The 23968-nt window shown below is 33.7% G+C and overlaps 1 protein-coding gene across 4 annotated transcripts in view; it reads right to left on the bottom strand.

The window, feature by feature from the left end:
• LOC143225639 (neogenin-like) overlaps positions 1–9006 on the bottom strand; it is a 157243-nt gene extending 148237 nt beyond the window's left edge. For all 4 annotated transcript variants that reach the window (XR_013013969.1, XM_076455424.1, XM_076455425.1 and 1 more), the window contains exon 1: positions 8677–9006. Coding sequence is in view for 3 of the 4 variants with exons in the window: in XM_076455424.1 (XP_076311539.1) it covers positions 8677–8827 (151 nt within the window). In the remaining variant the exon portion in view is untranslated. The remainder of the gene's footprint in view (positions 1–8676) is intronic.
• Positions 9007–23968: the final 14962 nt, after the last annotated feature.

Here is a 23968-nt window from a genome sequence, read left to right as displayed (position 1 = left end):
TCTCAAACACAGCGAATTAGCTTATACATCGACAAGCAGCGCTTGATCAGGTAATCACGTGACTCAGCTTAACCAATAATGTTTAACCGATATTTGATTCGACAATTGTCGAATGAACAATATATATATAGATATGTTTTTTCTGACTATTCAGTGGTACGTGTATCACTTGGAAAGTTTTCAAATTGATTCCAACACAAGCTGAAGTTTCCTTGCTTTTCACGGTCAGTTAACAAACACTCCAATTTTTTTTTCCATTTACTTTATTCTCAGGTGTGTTTGTATTGTGTTTAAGAATACGGCTTTGTGTGTCATTTTATATGGTGCCGGCTGAATATTTTCACTATTTATTCAAGCTTCCTCAATTACCAGTAGCTTATCACAAATTTTATATTATTACAAACACTTCGTCTCATTGCTCATCATCAGTTGTACCTTTGTAAATATCGGAAGAAGAGCGAAACGACAGAAACGACATAACAAAAAACTACCGTTTCTCTAACATCTACAGGGTGGCCCGTAAGTCCTTACCCATCGATATATCTTATGTATCCAGTGTATCTGTGTGCTGTTCCTCATTCTCGCTGCATAATATTATGCGACGCCATGTTCTGTGGGACATTTTCAAGTGTAAATGGGCTTAAATAGGCCATATTTCTCTGAAAAAAAAAAAAAAAATTTGTAATACATGCGTAATTGAATATAACATGATAACATATGGATGGGTAGGGACTTACGGGCCACTCTGTATATTACTACCCCAATTTGTTCAAGTTTCAGAGAAACTCTTGTATTTCTGTACATCTCTCACATTTCTTCTCCGTCCCTCCCCTGATTATATAGTGGTACCCTCGACACAGTTTGCACATCCTTCCCCCTGGCCTCACCAGCAGCCCCTAAAGCACGCGAGTATGCTTAAACTAACCCACCCCCCGTTCCATTTTGACCTTACTTATCTGGTCAGCTGGTCATTCATTTCACCGAGCCACAAAAAGGCCTGGAGAGGCGGTAACAACGAACGTTTTCTCGGACTGAATCACTCCCTTCTCCTACTCAAGTGCATGTTTTTCCCCTCTTTCCCATACCTCCCACCAGCAGCTCGAAAAGGTTTACTTTCACAAGAACCGAACTTCATTTGTAAACTAAAGATGTCGTGTCACAATACGGCTTGTGTAAAACTAAAAGCAAATAAACCACATAGGGAAAAATAATAATAAAAGACAGATGTAGTCGGTTTACTAGTACTACGGCAACACATAGAGACATCATAAAAAATACGCGCGTTCTCTCAAAGAACGTGTTTTTTTCTAATAACAAAACATTTACAAAAAACCGCGACATGTTAACCCTAATGATTTTAACATGTTTCGATTTCTTCGAGTTGTTTTCTTTAACAACATAGATTTGAAATGTTCATTTTTTTTTAATTTTAAGTTAAAAACTACCCTGTCGGACACTAATGTTTTCGTTTGTCCTCACGGAAAAGGTTTTCGAGCTCTCTAGTCCTTAATACAAACATAGCAAAAATAACAAGGGGGAAGGTACACTATTTATTGTAAGTCCATGACGTATCAGTCTCATATAAACATAATATGCTCCAATACTGATGGTGTTTTTGGATATACTCAATACAAAAACATTGTTGGTTTTCTCTCTACATATCCTCACCTCAATCCCAGAGACTTCTCTCGGATTATTTGCTTTTTATTCAGGTGTTTTTAAGACACGTAAATAGGAAATACTGAATTAAAACTTCAAACTTTCGACTTGTTTTTGTAGCATTCACAACCAAAACGGCCCAAATATTGTTTCATCCCGAAGAACTTTCGATTTTTGTTCGTTACAACACTCAATGTAGATAAATGACCATATAAATATGGGTAAAAACCTCATTTTGTACGTCAAATGCACAAGATATTCTAGCTGTGGTTAGTGTAATTAATAAAATATACCGACGATATATTTCCTTACCTTTTTCACGTGACTCGTACGTTATTAGAATCATGTAACCACCAGTTTTTTGGACCCACGATTAACCTAGAATACAAACTGTTTAGAAAAAACATGCTTAAAAAATCGTTGGACCCCACACATGATCTTTGAGTTAAGATAACTAAGCAGCCAACTATGCAAGACACGAATCGTTCTGATCAATCACTAGGGGACACGCGTAACGGATTTTTTAACTCGAATAGAAAATAAATCGCCTACGCCAAAATTGCAATTTCATATTCAAATAAAACTACTTATTTATTATCCAGAATTTATTCCAGATTATTATTTTCAGATATGACTATTATTATAGATTATTATTTTCAGATATGATTATTATTATGGATCATTATTTTCATATATGATTATTATTATGTATCATTATTTTCAGATATGCGATTAATACGCTAAAAGGTTTAATTAAGTTTATTCAAAGTGCTTGTTTGTATAAGCACAAAGCTACACGATAAGCTGACTATCTTTGCTCTACCCACCACGGGTATCGGAACCCGGTGTTTAGCGGTGTGAGTGCGCAGACATACCGCTGTGCCACTGAGAGGCTATTCAAAGTGACAAGGTCCAGCATGGCCAGGTGGATAAGACACTCGACTTGTAATCCGAGGGTTGCACGTTCGAATCATCCTCGTCACACCAAACATGTTCGTCCTATCAGCCTTGGGGGCGTTATAACGTTACGGTCAATCCCACTATTTGTTGGTAAAAGAGTAGTCCAAAAGTTGGCGGTGGGTGGTGATGACTAGCTGCCTTCCCTCTTGTCTTACGTTGCTAAATTAGGTACGGCTAGCGCAGGTAGTCCTCGTGTAGCTTTGCACGAAATTCAAAACAAACAAACCAAATCAAAGTGGCAAATACTTTGTAAACATGAGAATACTGCCTCCATACATTTGATAAAAACGATGGCTTAACGATTAGAGAAAACTGTTGTTGTTTTTTACCATCTTGCTTCTTAAATACAATTATTTCTTATAAGTATATAAATTAAATATTTCCTCTGTGTCATATAACAAATACACAAGTCTTGTAGATAAACACTTCATTATTACGTCATGGTGGTCATGTTTACGCTGACCACAATAATTCTCATGGTCAACTGATTTATAGTAATACATCTTTATAGTCGCATATTATATACACACCAAATAAAGTTTATACTCAACCCTATAGCGCCTAGGACCCTTCAATGTGAGTATGGATGTTGTTCGTCAAATCCTATAATAATACCATGCCCATAAGGAAATTCGGAGAACAACCAGTTATCCTCTCTGCCTATTCCCTCAAGAGCAGCTCGGGTCAATAAACAACCGTATCACAGCGTGGGTACATCATAATGAATGCATGTGTGGGTAGAGCTTACTCTCATTCAAAAACTGAGTTACTCCATGTTTTTTAGTCGTAAAAACAAAGAGAATGAAAACCTCTAGGCAATCCTGGTGAAAGAAGCGTACTTTCCAAACATTGCGAATTCTTAAAATAATTTCACTGATTAACATTATTTTCTCCAGTAATGTTTTTTTTCTTTCATTCATAATTTATTTCAGTTAAAGAATAAAAAAGTAAATATTTACTAACAACTATCACATCTGCAAATGTCAAGGAAAAGGCTGTTTGTTAAAAAAAAAATCCCGAGTGTTGTATTTCAGTAAACACACGATTAACACGTTAATCAAGTTTAAAGTAGTAACACTGGATTAGTTAATCAGATCTGCAGAATTGGTAATGCGAGCAAACGCAGTGTTTTCAAGTTAAAACAAATTTAAATATATAATAAACGTAAACCAATATGGATAAAATATATATCCATTCAACAGTCGGCAAACAACGCAGAAATAAATACATTCCAACAAAATGGAATACAGAAGTTGAAAGTTCCAGAAATCTAGGAACAAGTGTTATTTTCAAGTTACTACATACACATACATGCTCTTTAAGTAATGTTAACCATGCAAAGTAGTGCTGCCACCAAACGGATTGTATGCCACCGTTTTCAACTACGTACACGCTAAATATCACAACATAGGCCATTATGTGGCATTTTATAAGCAAAAGTGTATTCCTTTCTCTAACCTTTACGTAGAAATATGTACATAACACATAAAACACTCGCTTAACTTACTTCAAAATTTATAAATTTTATAACAGGACGACAAACATTTAATCAGCCATTTACCATAACCAGCTGAATGGAAAACAGACGTATCTTAAATATTTTTACCAGTCAAATCCTTATTTCCATCATCCACATACTAACCCAAGGTTTAGACCATTAATATTCTCCTACGTATTTTTCAGATATACCACCCGATAAATATTCCTTCCTTACAACGCAATATGTGTAAGAAACTTAGTGAAAAAACACAACAAATGATAACAGTGTTAATAGTTTGTTTTTTGTTTGTGTTTTGTTATAGCAAAGCCACATCGGACTATCTGCTGAGTCCACCGAGTGGAATCGAGCCCCTGATTTTAGCGTTGCACTGTTAATGAAAATTTCAAGTGTCGTCCACAAACGAAAACAGAAGTAATTAGACGTTCTTTGGGTATTAAAAATAATAAAATAAAACGATAATACATCGTCCTTCTCGTGTGCCATCACGATAACTCAGTGGGCGGATTAAACGTAAGATACCTTATTGTTGCATATATTTTTAAGGAAGTTAAAACACAGGGATGGAAATACACGTTTCCGATTAATGGAGGTATTTTTGCGAATAATTCATAAGCAGATAAATATATTTAATGAACATTACCATCTTAGAAAAAGGTAGATTCAGATGGTTGAACCAAAGCAACGCCTAATCTCTTTAATTACCAACTGCTTATCATCCGTGTGAAAACAAAACGCTAATTGTGGCAACATAATCTACATGGGTGTAATGCTCACGTGATCTTTTGTGACAAATTATTCCTTCACGCGTTCTCTACGCTCAATACTTCCATTTCACAAGGATCCAAATTATAAGTAACTGAGAAAGGTTGTTTAATTATTCTTAATTAGAGATACAAGGATCTAAATTACAAGTAACAACGTACAAGTAACTGAGAGGTTGTTTAATTATTCTTAATTAAGGATACAAGGATCTAAATTACAAGTAACAACGTACAAGTAACTGAGAAAGGTTGTTTAATTATTCTTAATTAAGGATACAAGGATCTAAATTACAAGTAACAACGTACAAGTAACTGAGAGGTTGTTTAATTATTCTTAATTAAGGATACAAGGATCTAAATTACAAGTAACAACGTACAAGTAACTGAGAAAGGTTGTTTAATTATTCTTAATTAAGGATACAAGGATCTAAATTACAAGTAACAACGTACAAGTAACTGAGAGGTTGTTTAATTATTCTTAATTAAGGATACAAGGATCTAAATTACAAGTAACAACGTACAAGTAACTGAGAAAGGTTGTTTAATTATCCTTAATTAAGGATACAAGGATCTAAATTACAAGTAACAACGTACAAGTAATTGAGAGGTTGTTTAATTATTCTTAATTAAGGATACAAGGATCTAAATTACAAGTAACAACGTACAAGTAACTGAGAGGTTGTTTAATTATTCTTAATTAAGGATACAAGGATCTAAATTACAAGTAACAACGTACAAGTAACTGAGAAAGGTTGTTTAATTATAACAACGTACAAGTAACTGAGAGGTTGTTTAATTATTCTTAATTAAGGATACAAGGATCTAAATTACAAGTAACAACGTACAAGTAACTGAGAGGTTGTTTAATTATTCTTAATTAAGGATACAAGGATCTAAATTACAAGTAACAACGTACAGGTTACTGAGAGAGGTTGTTTAATTATTCTTAAATAAGGATACATTACGTCCCTTTATTGTCGGACTTTCAGATTTGTCACCAATCTTTATATATAATAAACTATTCGATACAGAGGCGATTTTCTCGTTCGTCTCTGAATTTTAACTTAAAATACACACCTAAAGTTTCAAAAGTGCACCATCTGTAGCATTTGTCAGTTATTAAGTCAATAGTTCAGTAGGAAGAAAGAGGTCAAAAATATATCTGACCTTCCCAGGTCCTCAGCGACCTAAAACCCGATGCCCAACCTCAAACGGCATTGTCAATGTTTACTAAGCCATTAGTGTGATATGACACATTAAACTTGCATTACGTGATAAAGTTTGTTTTTTCTCAATTTCGCGCAAAGCTACACGAAGGCTATCTGCGCCAGCCGTCCCTAATTTAGCAATGTAAGACTACAGGGAAGGCAACTAGTCATCACCACCCACCGCCAACTCTCGGGCTACTCTTTTGCCAACGAATAGTGAGATTGACTTTCACATTATAACGCTCCCACGGCTGAAAAGCGAGAATGTTTGGTGCGACGGAGATGCGAACCAGCGACCCTCAGATTAGGAGTCAAACGCAATCCACCTGGCCATGCCGGACCTACGTAATTAAGTCCACACTGTCATTAACATTTTTGAAGCAAATGAACTCAACTAGGCCTAGCAAAGTTCGAGGTAAGGAATAACAAACGATGGAGATGAAAACGAGTTTAGAAATGAAAAAGAAACCAGGAAAGCCTTAGATATGCACACAAACAAGTACAGATTGTACATAAATGTGAAAGTTGTATACGCTATCACAGAAATAATTCTTTTTGAAAGTATTTAGACAAACATTTCAGATAATTTAAAAAATATGTTTAATACATATAATACAATATCTGCTTTAATGAAAGGATAAAAATATAGCTTGTTTGATCTTCAAGTTTATAATGCTCTTTGTACCTAGTGTACTTCCAAATCTCCCACGTGGTACTCTCGTCAAATTTCTCAAAGTTAAAAACTAATTTTTTCGCAGTCAGGAACTTCTTAACGTTCAAATGAAAAACCTTCCCAATACCCTAATATGATCAAAATTAAATACACTGTGGTATCGAAGATTCAAGATCAAGTTAATTTCCTGATCGCATGATATCCCTGAGATATACGTTTCTATGTGATTCCATGATACAGTTCATTATTGATTCTATCATTTTATTTCTTGATACTTTCTCAAAAATGTTTGTGTAAAAATAAAATGGTTCACGTGTTTTAACAAATACACGTTATTTATTTCAAACAATGTGCAGTCGAGGTCAGTAACGTAATTTGATCCAACATATTGCTTCAGTAATGTTTCACGAACTCCTTTACGAGCATTTAAAAACATCTCTTACAGTAGCCTGATCCTATCCTAGACCTAATACAGTTACGAAAACTAACACCAAACCGTTTTCTGCCGCAAATCGCAGATAATACACGTGAAGCAATGACCACTTCTGCAAAAAGTTGTGTTAAGATAGCATCAATTTATCAAAACCTCATTTCAAACTTTATTTTTCTTTTCGGCTTTATGAATACCTGCTTCTCAACAAAATGTACTTGCTCAATTTGTTTTTTACAAATTTTCGAATAATTGCGAACAATTCGGGAAAATACTAGTGGTCTCTTCAATCAAAAAATTTACAATGACCCTTATTGGCCAAAATTTTAACTAATATTTTCAAGGAATACTCGAAAAACAACTGAATCGTAAAATAATGCAACGTCGAATACAGTAGCGCTGTCGCAAAAAACACACTAACGTAACTGTTTTATAACCACGCAACAGCTTTCAGAAGAAAATAAATAAACTCTTCTATTTTTCATTATTAATAATGAGGTCAAGTACAATCTTGACACCTTAATGGCTCTGAAATCAAATACTTTCTTGTTACTCAATTACTTTCTTAATATTCCATGATCTCATGAATAAGGGGGCTGATAAAGTTGTAAGAACGTTACTTCTGTTCACTCGCGTATCTGTATTGTATTCGCAATATATTTCAATTTTTGTCTACAATTCGACAGCACGAGTTTATTCCAATATTTTATAATCATAAAAGACATTAAAAAGTGCACCTCATTTAAAAAATAATAAATGTATTTCATTATTAATATAAAATAATATACAATATATATATATATACATACACAATCAATAATACGTTATTCGACAAAAATTTACAGCACGAATAATTTACACTTACTACAGAGCCTAAGGTTAAATCATTGGTTAATCAACAGACACTGAAGGTTTACGTTGTTCTTTTCTTATCATGTTTATACAGTTATATTTCTGCCCACGTTCTTTCCTATCCTAAAATATATAGAATAGCTAATCTGAACTTTTATAACCCAAAGCTTCATAACTGGTTCTCACACTGAAACTGGTTTAGACTTTAAATCAATGAGCCACAATTAGCCTTCTACTGTCTACAAAATATATTGTAGTTTTTGAATCGAGTTTCATAAATGCAAAAAATCCTTCGACAGCAAAAAGCAATAAGGTGGTTTTTTTGTGATACCGTTTAAGTTTATTCATGATATTGTTTGCAAATTTTAAAGGGTGTATTCTTCTGAGACTCTTTAAACTCAGTTGTTCTTTTTAAAATTTTAAATTAATAACAAAGTAGGTTTTAATAACTTATTATGATAATAATAGTTATATAACTTTGGCTTTGAATTATATCTTTTATTAAAGTTAAAGTGAACACGAGTTGAAATAATATTTATGCATTAAATTGTCAGATGTGTTCTCACACTCAGAAAACAGGCTCGTTGGCCTTCATACCTCTCACGTAGAAGGCCGAGGCAAGACAAACTTACCGAGAATGACAGCGGAAAGCGCAGCAACGATTACGCCTCTTACGAGGGTCTCCGACCGTGTACTTCGTTGCTTTCTGTGGAAAAGAGCCATAGTTCCATCAAGTATACATTTCAAATATAGTCTCAACATTGTTACAGGGATCATGTACATATAAAACTTCACCAGTTTATTATCATCGTCCGCTTACGCCCATGCCATACAAAACGAACTGCGAACTTGATAACACCAACGTCTGTCCATAATCTTCCATTCCACATTCCACTCTAAAAGCCAACTAACACTTTTCGAACTAGGCCTACCCCTTACAACTGACAGCCGCGCCGGTCTTATCAGCTTCTGCCAAATATGGCGGTGCTCTGTTGAATATTCAATAAGGTTTCCAGTTAACCAATCAGATTAACGCTAACAGGGAACTAAAGTAATATAAAGAGAAAATAACCAATTACGATATTTGTTAGATTAGCATCTGGCATATCATGTGATCTTATCTTCAAACGGTATGACTCTCACGTTTTCTGCATGATCCAAAAAGAGCAAAGCTGTAAAACAACAACAAATATATCCACTAAACCGATAAAGTATATATTTTCTAGCATAACAAAACTTTATTGTTAAACAGGAAACAAAACATATTCACAATGTTAATAACTTTATCATTATGTTAAATCAACTGTTTGGCCACATTATATTCAGAAGATAACCACTGAATAAATTATTTTGAAATTATATGTATTTTGCCCGAATTAGCGACCTCAGAAAAAGAGTCAGTACAACATATTTACACTCCATTTATTTTATGACTTCAACAACTGGATTAAATGGAACGTTGTTCAAATTAATTTGTTTTTACTTCAACAACTGGATTAAATGGAACGTTGTTCAAATTAATTTGTTTTTACTTCAACAACTGGATTAAATGGAACGTTGTTCAAATTCATTTGTTTTTACTTCAACAACTGGATTAAATGGAACGTTGTTCAAATTAATTTGTTTTACTTCAACAACTGGATTAAATGGAACGTTGTTCAAATTAATTTGTTTTACTTCAACAACTGGATTAAATGGAACGTTGTTCAAATTAATTTGTTTTACTTCAACAACTGGATTAAATGGAACGTTGTTCAAATTAATTTGTTTTTACTTCAACAACTGGATTAAATGGAACGTTGTTCAAATTAATTTGTTTTTACTTCAACAACTGGATTAAATGGAACGTTGTTCAAATTAATTTGTTTTTACTTCAACAACTGGATTAAATGGAACGTTGTTCAAATTAATTTGTTTTACTTCAACAACTGGATTAAATGGAACGTTGTTCAAATTAATTTGTTTTTACTTCAACAACTGGATTAAATGGAACGTTGTTCAAATTAATTTGTTTTACTTCAACAACTGGATTAAATGGAACGTTGTTCAAATTAATTTGTTTTACTTTAACAACTGGATTAAATGGAACGTTGTTCAAATTAATTTGTTTTACTTCAACAACTGGATTAAATGGAACGTTGTTCAAATTAATTTGTTTTTACTTCAACAACTGGATTAAATGGAACGTTGTTCAAATTAATTTGTTTTTACTTCAACAACTGGATTAAATGGAACGTTGTTCAAATTAATTTGTTTTTACTTCAACAACTGGATTAAATGGAACGTTGTTCAAATTAATTTGTTTTTACTTCAACAACTGGATTAAATGGAACGTTGTTCAAATTAATTTGTTTTTACTTCAACAACTGGATTAAATGGAACGTTGTTCAAATTAATTTGTTTTACTTCAACAACTGGATTAAATGAAACGTTGTTAAATTAATTTGTTTTACTTCAACAACTGGATTAAATGGAACGTTGTTCAAATTAATTTGTTTTACTTCAACAACTGGATTAAATGGAACGTTGTTCAAATTAATTTGTTTTACTTCAACAACTGGATTAAATGGAACGTTGTTCAAATTAATTTGTTTTTACTTCAACAACTGGATTAAATGGAACGTTGTTCAAATTAATTTGTTTTACTTCAACAACTGGATTAAATGGAACGTTGTTCAAATTAATTTGTTTTACTTCAACAACTGGATTAAATGGAACGTTGTTCAAATTAATTTGTTTTACTTCAACAACTGGATTAAATGGAACGTTGTTCAAATTCATTTGTTTTACTTCAACAACTGGATTAAATGGAACGTTGTTCAAATTAATTTGTTTTTACTTCAACAACTGGATTAAATGGAACGTTGTTCAAATTAATTTGTTTTTACTTCAACAACTGGATTAAATGGAACGTTGTTCAAATTAATTTGTTTTTACTTTAACAACTGGATTAAATGGAATGTTGTTTAAATTAGTATAATAAAATTACGAGTTAAACTGTAATAAAAAGTAAATCTCAATTCGGTTGAAAATGTAAAAAATAAAATAACAAACAACTTTTGGGAGTTTTGAATGAAAAAGAAAATTTAAAATATAGAATTGCAATATTTTTATTGTTACATTGAAACTGATTCCAATTTATCATTTTGTTCTGTCGCAAATTATCACGTGGATTTCGATATATTTAGAGTAAATATTAACTTTTGTTGTTGTTTTTTTTTCAGTATTTCGAATGTCGGCAACCACTACAGAAATCCTTCATTCGAAATATCTCATGATGACGAAAAGTAATAAATTTATCGGAGTCCATGACAAACGACATTCACCACTAAGAACATATTATATTGTTTTATATGTTTGTTGTTGTTGTTTTAGTGCACAGTAGGCTGTATGCAATCTGTCTGCTGCGGATAATCAAACTTCGAATTTTAATAGTGTAAGTCTGTAAACTTATCGTAGACTCCCGCCAGGGAACGCTTTGGTATAGAAAGCTGAATTATGATTTAAAACATTTAGACTTCTAGGTGCTTTGTTTGTTAATAAGCACAAAACTACACAATGTATTATACATGCTCTGACCATCACAAGTATCGAAACTCGATTTTTAGAGTTTTAAGTCCTCAGACGTACTGTTAACCTTCCTGGGTGCAACTTTTAGATTTAAATGCAAATAAGTTTTGAACATATTTTTAAAGTTTAATAGAAAGACGGCAGGAAAATATATTAGAAAATTGCTATGCGAGTTTATCATAATTTGGTAAATTTATATTTACGAGGGAGTAAGAATTAAACAAAAAAAATTTAGTGCGAGTCAATTTTATTAAGTTCAAAATGAACTTACCGTAACCCGGTACCGTTTATTTAGTTGGTTTCTTCTTTTCTTTCTCTGTGACATCATAAACTCTGTGAGAATCGTTTCATAACTAATCTATAATACCTTGTTCATTACAGATTTTACTTTTGGAATTAGGAATACCAAATTTATTTATATAAAAAAAGGTATTGTATTTACCTGATATCATAAACGTTAGACAGCGATGTGGTTTGTTTTCCCACAAGTCATAAAACGACTCAGTTTTGTCGCCACTATTATGCTGTCATATAATGTCGTTTTAAAGTTTAAACGAGCTGCTGTGAAGTTTAAATCTGTGCCAAAGCCTAAATGAAGTTATATATGAGCATCTAAGCATTGTTTAACAAAACAATAGGATTGGAAACTTCAACCTGAATGGTACTTTGTGTGTACGTGGCCTAAATAACCAGACCAGAGATCCATAGGATTGAAGACTGTCTATTTCTTCGAACCGGATAATTGGATTGACTGTCACTTTTTGTAACAGGCCTACAACATGAAATACCAGAGCTTGTTCTACAACGTCACGTCTCTAGTTCACGCTCGGTCCAACAAAACAAGAAAAAAAAAAAGCTTTTCAAGAGTATTGAAATTATTATAAAAAAAAAAAAAAAAGTTAAAGACGATATGATACGATGTATATCCCAGATCAGAGAAAGTACTTTTACGTTGATGAATCGATTTTAAAATTTAATGTTTTTTATAAATTAAAAACAAATTGTACTATCGATTAAGATTTTTTTCTGCATAGGTAACTTGAGTTAGAGTTACTGGACATTTTAAACTCATGTTTATTTAGTGTGGGGCCCGTCATGGCCAGGTGGGTTAAGAAGCTCGACTCGTAATCTGAGGTTCGCGGGTTCGAATCCCCGTAACACCAAACATGCTCGCGGTGGGCGTGTTATAATGTTACGATCAATCCCACTATCTTTCCAAAAATTTGGTGGTAGATGATGACGACTAGCTGCCTTCCCTCTAGCCTTACACTGCTAAATTAGGGACGGCTGGCGCAGACAGCCCTCGAGCAGCTTTCGCGAAATTCAAAACAAACAAACAAATTATTTAGTGTTGTTAAATCAATTCGACGTATAATGAGAAAACGAACTATTATTTTTACGTTAAGACTATCAACAACACGTGACGATTAATTTCGAACCGAGTACGTTTACCACTTCTTAAGATTATATATAATAAATTACACGAGAAGGTGAAACTCACTTTCTACAAAGTACACGCTTTTAATTGATGTCACCGTTCATATAAATTCGACTAATACGGTTTTCTGTAAATTTGCAACGTGATATCTATCCTCTTATATAGCAGCCAAATGTCTGCCCGTCGCACTTTGTAACTCCTGAACGATTAATCTTTATATATTTACGCATATCAAAATGCTTCTTTTCAACAGTACATTGCAGAAAAGTTATTCATTTCAAGCAATTCCCAAAATTTTATATCGACATTAACACTATATGTGTTGAAAGATCAATCTGAAGAAAAACAAACTTATTAGGAACAAAAATGTTTCTTTTTGGACGGATAAATGGAACTTTATCTGTTGAGTGATTGAGAGATAAATTTAGGAGATAGGATAGAAAAATAAAGAGAGAAACATATCTCAGTACATACAAGATAATTATAAAATTGGAAGTTTAAGAATGTAAAATAAGGATGGTAAAAAAAAAATTTAAAAATAGGGCTGGAGATACTGTATACATTATTTATTTAAACTATAAATCTTTCTTTTGGCTCCGTGTTGTTACCTAGAATTACTTTTGGTGGTGTCAAACTACAGATTTTTCAATTTCAATAAATAAGGGCTACAGTATTCCCAGCGTTGCTTTCTTATTTTTTTTAATATCCCTATTTGCATATTTTTAAATTTCAAGTTTTTTATTTATCTGGTTTGCTGACTTTTTCTGATGCTCAACTTTGGTAAAAAAATTTGCTTGATATAATAGCTAACTTTATACATTGTAATGATACTAACAATAGCTTATTCTCACGAAGAATAATGGAGAACTATTTGAAAGCACTCTAATTTTGGGTATCGTTTAAAAATCATTACAACAATAGCTAATAATTAGCTGATACAGTTCATGATGATTTACTGTAACTATTGACTACTTGATCGCTTTAGTTCGAGACGCAAAATATTAAACTGAAGCTGTAGATTGTCATGAAGATTTGTTTGAGAATATATTGAGCTTTTATACTTTCTAAATTATCTATATGTAATGCACAGCACTGGGCAAATTCATGCTTAGACTAAGGTATAAAATCCACAAAGCGCATATAACATTTTAGCAGTAGAAAAGCACTCTTTTCAAATAAAACATATTCGTCTAGAACATAACTTTTAAATAAACCTTAGTGTTTTTAAAGTAAATATCCTACGAATGTGTGTGATAAAAAATTAATATTATGTGTTTTGATTTGTTTTACTCCTTCACTTTATATACGATATAGAGGTTAACCGTTAAGCACATCAATTGTTTAGTGTACAAAGCATTAAGTATCTACGTGGTACTCTCCATTGATCAGATCCATGGTTACATTCATCTAATATTTATCTATTATTTTCTGGTAATTCCTGTTTCACCCTGTACTTAGGCTTTTTAAAGGAACATCAGATATCTGTAAAAAAACTAACTTCAAAGGGTAATGATAACATCGTTTACAGAAAAATTATGATTTCTTTTTAGCTTATGTAAAATACAGAAGTAACAAAGCGACTTTTCAATACTACCACAACCTTTGCAGTACATTATTTAGTATTTTACAAAAGCTTTGGATGCAATATGCTAAGCCTTTTTTGTTGTAGGCCGACAAGAAAATAATAACCATAAGAACAATTACATTACAAGCAGTTTTTTGTGGATTTTCTTTTCTTTGCAAATCTAACACGTGTGCTTTTTATGAATTTTTACATGTGCACAGTCTTAGCAGTCAATTCTAAAAGTTTTAAAGTGTTGTTTGAACTGAATCTTTGTTGTTTAATTAAGGTGCTTTATGCACGAACGTTTTATTAGGGTTTTGTACGATTCTTTGCGATCCATATTACGAACCATTTTCGTGGTTCCTGATTTTTGTTGTAAATGTTCATATCAGTATTATATATTAGCATGATTTTTGTTGTAAATGTTCATATCGGTATTATATATTAACACGATTGTTGTTGTTAATGTTCATATCGGTATTATATATCACCATGATTTTGTTGGACCGTGTCAAATAAACTGACCTGAATTGCATTGAATTTCTCCCCTTTGACACTTCTTACAGAAATGATAACTGTCAAAAACGCTCACTTTGGTGGCGGTCTTTTCTTGTGCTCAGTAAATGATAAGGAATGGTGCCATTTAAGACAAAAAAAATCCCTGCGGCTATTGAGCAAACCAATGCATCGGATCACAATTGGAAGCAATGCATTGCAGTCACTTTACTCAAAAACAAATGTTATGCAATTTTCTTTATTGATATAAAACATGAAATGACAAAAGACAGTTGTAAATGTCCCACCAGACAATTATATAACATCTATGTTCTAATCTAACGAATTAGAATGAGTGCACATTTTATTATTTAGTCATCAGTATTTCAAAGAAAATTATCCTTGGATTGTTTCAACGGATATCTAGTAGTGTGTGCGTGCGTGTCATATTATAGCACCTAAGTAGCTCAGCGGTCAGTAATCGAACTTATAACGTGGTGGGCACAGCACAGATAACATACTGTGTAGCTCTCTATTTAACTACGAATAAACCCACATTATATTGGATAAATATTCTTACTTAACAAAATATTTGCGTTTAATAGAAAATTAGTTTTGGTTGCTTGAAATGATATATGCAAACGACATAAATACCTCTCCCTAACAGTAAATCAGAGGTAGGTTTGACGGTGTACACTTAAAATCAGGGTTTGTTACAGTTTTGTGATTAAAAAACAAACCTTCGTAAATAAAGATAATAAGCACTTAGTTTTACACTTATATTTATATAATTGATAAAGTAGAGATGAAATTATGTTAGGAATGTTAGTGACATAATGAATTAAATTTCGTAATAATAGAATTGTTTGTTTTGAATTTCGCGCAAATCCACATGAGGGCTATCTGCACTGGACGTCCCTAATTCACCAGTGTAAAACTAGAGGGAAGGCAGCTAGTCATCACTACCCACCTCCAACTCTTGGGCTACTCTTTTACCAACGAATAACGGGATTGACCTTCACATTATAACGCTTCAACGGCTAAAAGGGGCGAGCATGTTTGGTGTGACGGAGTTTCGAACCCGTGGCCTTTAGATTAGGGGTCGAGTGCCTTAATCACCTGGTCATGCTGGGTCAATGGTAGAATTCAGTAACTTACGGATTCAGTCCTAGTGTGTTTGATCAATGTAGTGATTAATGATATAATTATTATCATTCAACCTTCAACTACACGGATTCAATATAAATTAATTTCCATTGTTTTAATGTGAATATTGCTGTTCAAATCAAGACAATTGAGTCTCATTATGCACATCTGTAATAGGCATTGCTGTATACGTAAACAGCAATAATACAAGCTATAGCAAAATACATGTATAAATACTGATGTAATATTTGTATATTTTTTTGTTGTACATGATATTGTACCAGGACTGCTACATGACTATTTTATGGATAATATTTTCGTAAGTGTCCTATATTTATTATAAAAAATTATACCGCTTATTATATTATAGAATTTCAATTATCTTTCGATAATCTGATAGTAATATAGCTTTTAAGGTTTCATGAAATTTTGGACAATAACATAATTATTTAGCTATTCTATCTGTATGTACCGGGAATATGGTATCATATATGGTTATCAATGTTCGTAAATTTTTTTGTATTTATTAATTGTCCCCCACTGGTATAGCGGTAAGTCTACAGTTTTACAACGCTAAAATCAGGGGTTCGATTCCACCCGGTGGACTCAGCTGATAGCCCGATTTATTAATTAACAGCATAAGCTCGGTCCTGCCATCTACCACATCGTTTTTACACTATTTTACATTATAGCGTGAAATGTATATTCACACGTACATAAATCTAGCTGATATCCTCGTTCATAGCATAGGGAAGATACAGGGAGATCAGATCCAACACAGACATTTCTGTAATTCCCAAGGGTGTCATAAGAGTACAAGTAATATTTAAAATTTTGTTCCAAACAAACAATTTTTTATTTCTTTACACCTTAACCCATATCTTAAGCGAATATTTTATTATCTAGTGGACCTATCCCATATAACTCTAATACTGGCCCTGCATGGTCAAGTGGTTAAGGCATTCGACTCGTAATCCGTGTGTTGCGGGTTCGAATCCCCGTCATATCAAACATGCTCGCCCTTTCAGCCGTGGGGGTGTTATATGTGACGGTCAATTCCACTATTCGTTGGTAAAAGAGTAGCCCAAGAGTTGGCTGTTGATGGTGATGACAAGCTGCCTTCCCTCTAGTCTTACACTGTTAAGTTAGGGACGGCTAGCACACATAGCCCTCGTGTAGATTTGTACGAAATTCAAAACAAACAAACAAAATTACGGACGAAAGGTGCAGATAATTCCGAGCAGCCTTAGGCGATATTTAAAACAAACCAGTATTGAATATACTTCACCAACAGATTACAAGTAACCTTACCTTTTAAATACGAGAAATTTGATTGTTGTTTTTGAATTTCGCGCAAAGCTACTCGAGGGCTATCTGCGATAGCCGTCCCTAATTTAGCAATGTAAGACTAGAAGAAAGACAGCTAGTCATCACCACCCACCGCCAATTCTTGGGCTACTCTTTTACCAACGAATAGTGGGACTGACCGTCACATTATAATACCCCCACAGCTGAAAGGGCGACCATGTTTGGTGGGATGGGGATGCGAACCCGCGACCTTAAAATACGAGTCGCACGCCTTAACACACCTGGCCATGCCGGGCAAATACGAGAAAATAGTTAAAGAAGTGTATTGAAGGTAAATTAGAATATTTAAACATTCAGCAAAAAAAAAAGCAGGATAAAAGTTTTTTTGTTTCTTTTAAACCTGGATGGACCTCGCAAATAATACGATCATTTTATGGCCCATTCAATTCGAAGAGGAATTTTTATATAACGTTATTTTACAGCAGTAACTCACGTACACTAATTTGTTTGAGATTGTAAATTGTTCAACAAACGAAGAGGCGGGGGCCATTTCACTTCATAATGGGCTGCTGGTGTGAGATAAAATGCGTTGTCGTTGCGATAGTTTCAACTAGGTTAATCAAACCAAAGAAAGCTTTTATCCAGCCATGCCGAGCAATGCTCGTTAGGGTTGGTTATAAAAATCGGGGTACAGGCGTTCTTCTCTTAAGCGCTAAACATATTACACTCTACCTGTGTGATAAGTATCCAATATCAAGGAAAACGTTCTGTTAGTTTGTAGACGCATATCCTTCTAAACAAGTCAACCGATCCAGATCAATCTTGGTATGCTAACTTAGTATTTTAAAAGCCAAATCCGTATTAAATTTCTGTGTATATTAAAAAACAAAATTATCTTATAGAATAAATAATATATCATTGCTGCAATAGGTATTGCAAATAGTGGACTTAGAACAAATTCACATCACAATAAAATCCTATGAGTTAAAGATTAAAAGAAATATTTAAAAATTAGCATTTTGGCTTGTTTCCCATAATGACCAAAACATAAAGTAACAAAATGTCCAGTTGCAAGGTCGACAATAAAGATATTGTTGCTGTTTAAGTATTCTGCTCTTTTTGATTCATAGTACGTAACTTCAAATTTACGCTAGGGTTACAAAAAGCGCTTAAGCCTGACTTAAACAAGTATTTCATGATTAAAATATGAACTAGGATATTTTTTACTTCTTGATGTAAAATGCATTTTGCTGTAGAAACAAAATTCAATATTATTGTTAAGTTTAATGCATGAAGTAAACCAAATTCAAAGTAGAAATCTTAACCACGTCTCCACTGTAAAATGGGCTGCTTTGAATAAGGCCAAGTTTCTTAACTTCTCCTGCGTTATAACAATATTCTTGGAGAATAAAAGTTACTGAAAATCCCAAGAGAGACTTTGCTTATTTTTAGCTAGTATGTATATGTTTCCCGCGTTTACAAGAAAAAAAGGAGACGGAAGAGTTTCCTTAAATTTTTAAGGTAAGACATTTAAAGTGCATTATGGGAGCTTCGAAAAGAAAGCCCATTATGGACAGAGGGTTCACTTTCACTTGTACACTTTTAATGGATCAGTCAAAATCTTGCCTCTCAAAAGTCCTCCAGTGGCATAGCGGTATGTCTGCACACTTACAACGCTAAAAACCGAATTTCAATAACCCTGGTGGGCAAAGCCCAGATAGCCCATTATGTAGATTTGTGCTTAATTCAAAACAAAAACCGCCTCTCAAAAATTAGTCAAATTGCACCACTACTTGACTCGAAACACTATTATGTTCATAGCTTCTTTGTTTTTGTAATAAAGCTGTTGTTCATGCAATTAAATGATATGAACAGTAGCTAGATTGCTACTATGTCTGTCGTACTCCAGCCAATATAATGAGCTTTAGTGAAGGGCGAATACCCTTGTCGGCAATGGAAATAGAATATGTAATGTGGTTATTATATTCTTTACTTACACTCTTGTTAGAATTACTAGTGTCATTTCCTCCCACAGATGTACTGTTTGACCCGTTCCAGGGACAAGAAGATTGGTTCGCCAATTCCTCTAAATGATTATAATTAAAATAATAATAATAATGTTTTGTTTTTTTTTCATTTTGCGCAAAACTACACGAGGGCTATCTGCGCCAGCCGTCCCTAATTTAGCAGTATAAGACAAGAGAGAAGACAGCTAGTCATCACCACCCACCGCCAGCTCTTGGGCTACTCTTTTACCAACAAACAGTGGGATTGACTGTAACATTATAACGTCCCCATGACTCAAAGGGCGAGCATGTTCGGTGTGACGGGCATTCGAACCCGCAAACCTCAGATTACGAGTCGAGTGCCTTAATCACACTGCCTTGCCGGACCCTAACGCAGATACTTAAATATATAGCTCTATTTATTATTTTAAAATTTACTGGTTACTAAAAGCAAGTTTGTGTTCGTTAGCAAGTAAATTAAAGATAAGACAGTCTTACACGTTTTCATTAAAAACTGAAGTAGATATTTATAGTAGTATTAATTAAGAGAAGCATAACACATTATTTATACAGCAATAACTTCAGTGGATAAAAATTACGCACCATACTAAAATCTATACCTTCAACTTCAATATCGTCACTTTCGTGGTCCGAACGAACGTTTTTCAAACTGATGACCGTGAGTGATGTCCGAAATTTCATAAGAACATTTAAAATTATTTATAGAAAAAATGTTTTCGTTAAACTAAATTTATGAATTAAAACTTTTAAATTTTGGAACATAACTTCATAAATATGAAATTTTTTTAAACAAACGTATCGATAGGTTTGGTCACTCGCAAAAAAAACCAAACAAAAAATTAAAATCCAATTATTAAACTTTGAGAATCACTTGTCTAGTTGTATTTAAAATGATCAACATAACGCTAAGATGGTCTTTTATACATGCGTAACTATAAGTGCGAAAGACGCGTGGCTGATCCGACATACAGATAAATACGGTTAAAGGTTATTACTTCTGTCCTTTATCTTGAAAGCATCTCTTTTCTCAACAAGTGATCTAAAAGCTACACAAATAAACATTGAGGAGGATGGTTTAATTTTAAAATGATTTGAAGTATCTCAATGCATATCGCTTTTAACCATAAATATAAGACTGACATGAACAGTAGTTCGCGAACACTGAAGCTGACTTTACGAAGGCAAAACACGCTATATATAAACCGTTGTGTAACAGCAGATATTAACCATTCATTAATAAAATACTTTTTATTTCTACATGAAAAAGAGCGATAGTAACTGGCAATGACAAGCTGTATAGGATATTTATTATATTGACTTAACATTTTTTTATTTGTTTTGAATTTCGCGCAAAGCTACTCGAGGGCTATCTGCCTAGTCGTCCCTAACTTAGCAGTGTAAGACGATAGGGTAGGCAACTAGTCATCACTACCCACCGCCAACTCTTGGACAACTCTCTTACAAATGAATAGTGGGATTGACCGTAACATTATAATACCCCCCACGGCTGAAAGGGCGAGATTTGAACCCGCGCCCCGAGAATTACGAGTCGAACGCCTTAACACACTTTGCCATACCGGGCCTGACTTTATATTTAGCATATATTAAATTGTCAACATGATCATACAATTTGGTATATGTTCCTATTTCCAAATGACCACATGGACCCAGCATGGCCAGGCGGTTAAACATTCGACTCGTAATCTGAGGGCCGCGGGTTCAAATCCCCATCACACCAAACATGCTCGTCCTTTCAGCTATGGGGGCCTTATAATGTGACAGTCAGTCTCACTATTCGTTGGTAAAAGAACAGCCCAAGAGTCGGCGATGGGTGATGACTACCTGCCTTCCCTTTAGTCTTGCACTGCTAAATTAAGGACGGCTAGCGCAGATAGCCCTCGTGTAGCTTTGGGCGAAATTCAAAACAAACCAAATGATCAAAATCGTTAATATCAAAACCCTAAAGACAAATTTCAGTTATTTTTTGTTGTTCACAAAGATACTATTTAACTGATTCAAAACCTTCTGGATTGTTGTGACATTTTCTGATGAATAATTTCCTTGCAAATATGAAAAAGACTCAATAACATGAGACTCGTACAAAACAATTGACACCAATCTGAATTTTAAAACTCAGCTGATTTTAAGCTGTGTGAGAAATAGATAAATTGGACAAGTTAGACGGAAAATAAAAAGTCTATTATTAGAGAATGTGTAAAAGATTGGGCAATTACATGTCCTATATTAGTGTTTGATGTGACAACTAACTTTCTCTTTTGACAGCACGATAGAAAACGGAAAACCAACGTAGAAATATTGTAGAACTAGAGGCTTAGTGCTCATACAGGAATCGTCAGTTCTTTCATATTGTGACAGTATCGCTACCTAACTGATCATTCTGTTACATCATTCGTTGGGTGTGACATACATACATCACCTACTCGACCAGCAAAAGGACGTTGCACTCGATCTTTTCAACGTGAATGTATCATAACATCTCCCTCACACAAAGTTGGTACTATTCACTACACACAAAAGCAACTTTAAATGATATTTTTGAACATGTGCCTATTGTCCCAAACTATAAAAAAATGAGTAAACGAAAAATGTTCTTACATTAATAAAAGTAGACATAAAACTTTCGCCCCTCTCCCGATAGCTCAGCGCTAAGTCTAAAGGATAACAGCGCTAAAAACTGATTTCGATGCCTGTGGTGAGCACAGAACAGATATCTCACTATGTAGTTTTGTGCTTAACAAAAAATAAAACATATGTTGCACACCACACTTATTCAGTCGTTTTTCATGATAACGCGAACAAAATTATCAAACTATTGCTAACTTTGAGAACATACCAAAAACATTATTTGATCGTGAATACTGCTGTCAAATATGAAATCGACTTTTTAGGAGCAGCATCTACTAAGCCACATAAAACCGATTTTGTTAACACCTGTACATTCGGACCATTTTGAAAAAAAAAATTATTCCTATATGAATGACTTTTTACAAAATAAGTAGTGTACAAGGACTTAATATCAAAATCCTTTTCCATCACATTTTAAACCTGCTAGTTGTTCAGAGATATCAAAACTTCCTTATCGTAAATTCTTTTCAAACGTTTTAAGAAAAATTTAAAACCAGCGTCTTGTTATAAGAGCCAAAATTTGAAAATACTGGTATAATGAAAACGAATTTTTGATAAGCCACAAACTACCATAATTGGAATCTATTGGTCTAATATCTTTGAACACTAAATCCCCAATTTCTTTCTTTAATGTGAACAAACATTTCTATGACTGATTTCTTTCCTGCGAGATGAAAATCACGTGTTTCTTTAGATGCTACTGTAATTACCTATTAAACGGTCTTCTCGATTCCAGGTAACTGCATCTTGCGTTCAATTGCAACAATTTTTGTTTTATTTTGACTTAAATTTCCTTCCATGTATTTTGATTTCATACAGATAAAGACGAGTTAAGGCTATGGGAATTCTGTTGCAATGATACAAAACCTTTTCACTTTTTTCTTCTCATACAGGACTATCGTCTACTCAATGGACTGCGTGTTCCGTCCACAGTGTGGAATCGGACCCCAAATTTTAAAATATACGTCCATATATACACTGCGGAAACATCTTAAAAGATGGGTACCATGTGTCAATATAATTTTAACTTTCGTATTTACATGTTAAGCCTAACGTTGTTATATTACATTTCATCTTTACGAAAAACTAATTAGTCACATTTGTTAAAAAATCTTAAATTTAAAAGCGACAGTTATGTTAGTACTTAATTTTCAACGCACGATAAAGACAAACTATTACGAACACTTTCAAAGATATCAAAAATACAACAGCTTTCTGCTGTAGGGCTAGCACTTATGTTCGTTGTGAAGTTTTTTTTTAAATTTCGCGCAAAGCTACTCGAGGGCTATCTGCGCTAGCCGTCCCTAATTTAGCAGTGTACGACTAGAGGGAAGGAAGCTAGTCATCACCCCCCACCGAAAACTCTTGGGCCACTCTTTTTGCCAACGAATGGTGGGATTGACCGTCACGTTATAACGCCCCCACGGCTAAAAAAGCAAGCATGTTTGGTTCGTTGTGAAGTAAACGCCAGTGTTCCTATGTACTGTTGTGAAATGAATAAAAAAATATTGTAGACCAATTCAGATGGAAGTCTTTTTTAGAATATAAAACCTAGCTATTACTAACTCTAAAATATACAAGTGGGATAAGTGGTTTTGGATGGATAAGAAACAAATGCCTTAAACAAACGTGCAGCATGTTGTACAAACGATTAAAACGTTACTAATTAGGCTTATATCCCTTCAATTATTCTTCCGTGTTTCATAAAATAATTTACAATCCACTCGATC

The sequence above is a fragment of the Tachypleus tridentatus genome, chromosome 9 (genome assembly GCF_004210375.1).
Source record: "Tachypleus tridentatus isolate NWPU-2018 chromosome 9, ASM421037v1, whole genome shotgun sequence".
In the NCBI taxonomy this organism is placed as follows: domain Eukaryota; kingdom Metazoa; phylum Arthropoda; class Merostomata; order Xiphosura; family Limulidae; genus Tachypleus; species Tachypleus tridentatus.
The sequence above is the reverse complement of the archived record's forward strand: the minus strand, read 5'-3'. Positions and strand labels throughout refer to the sequence as shown.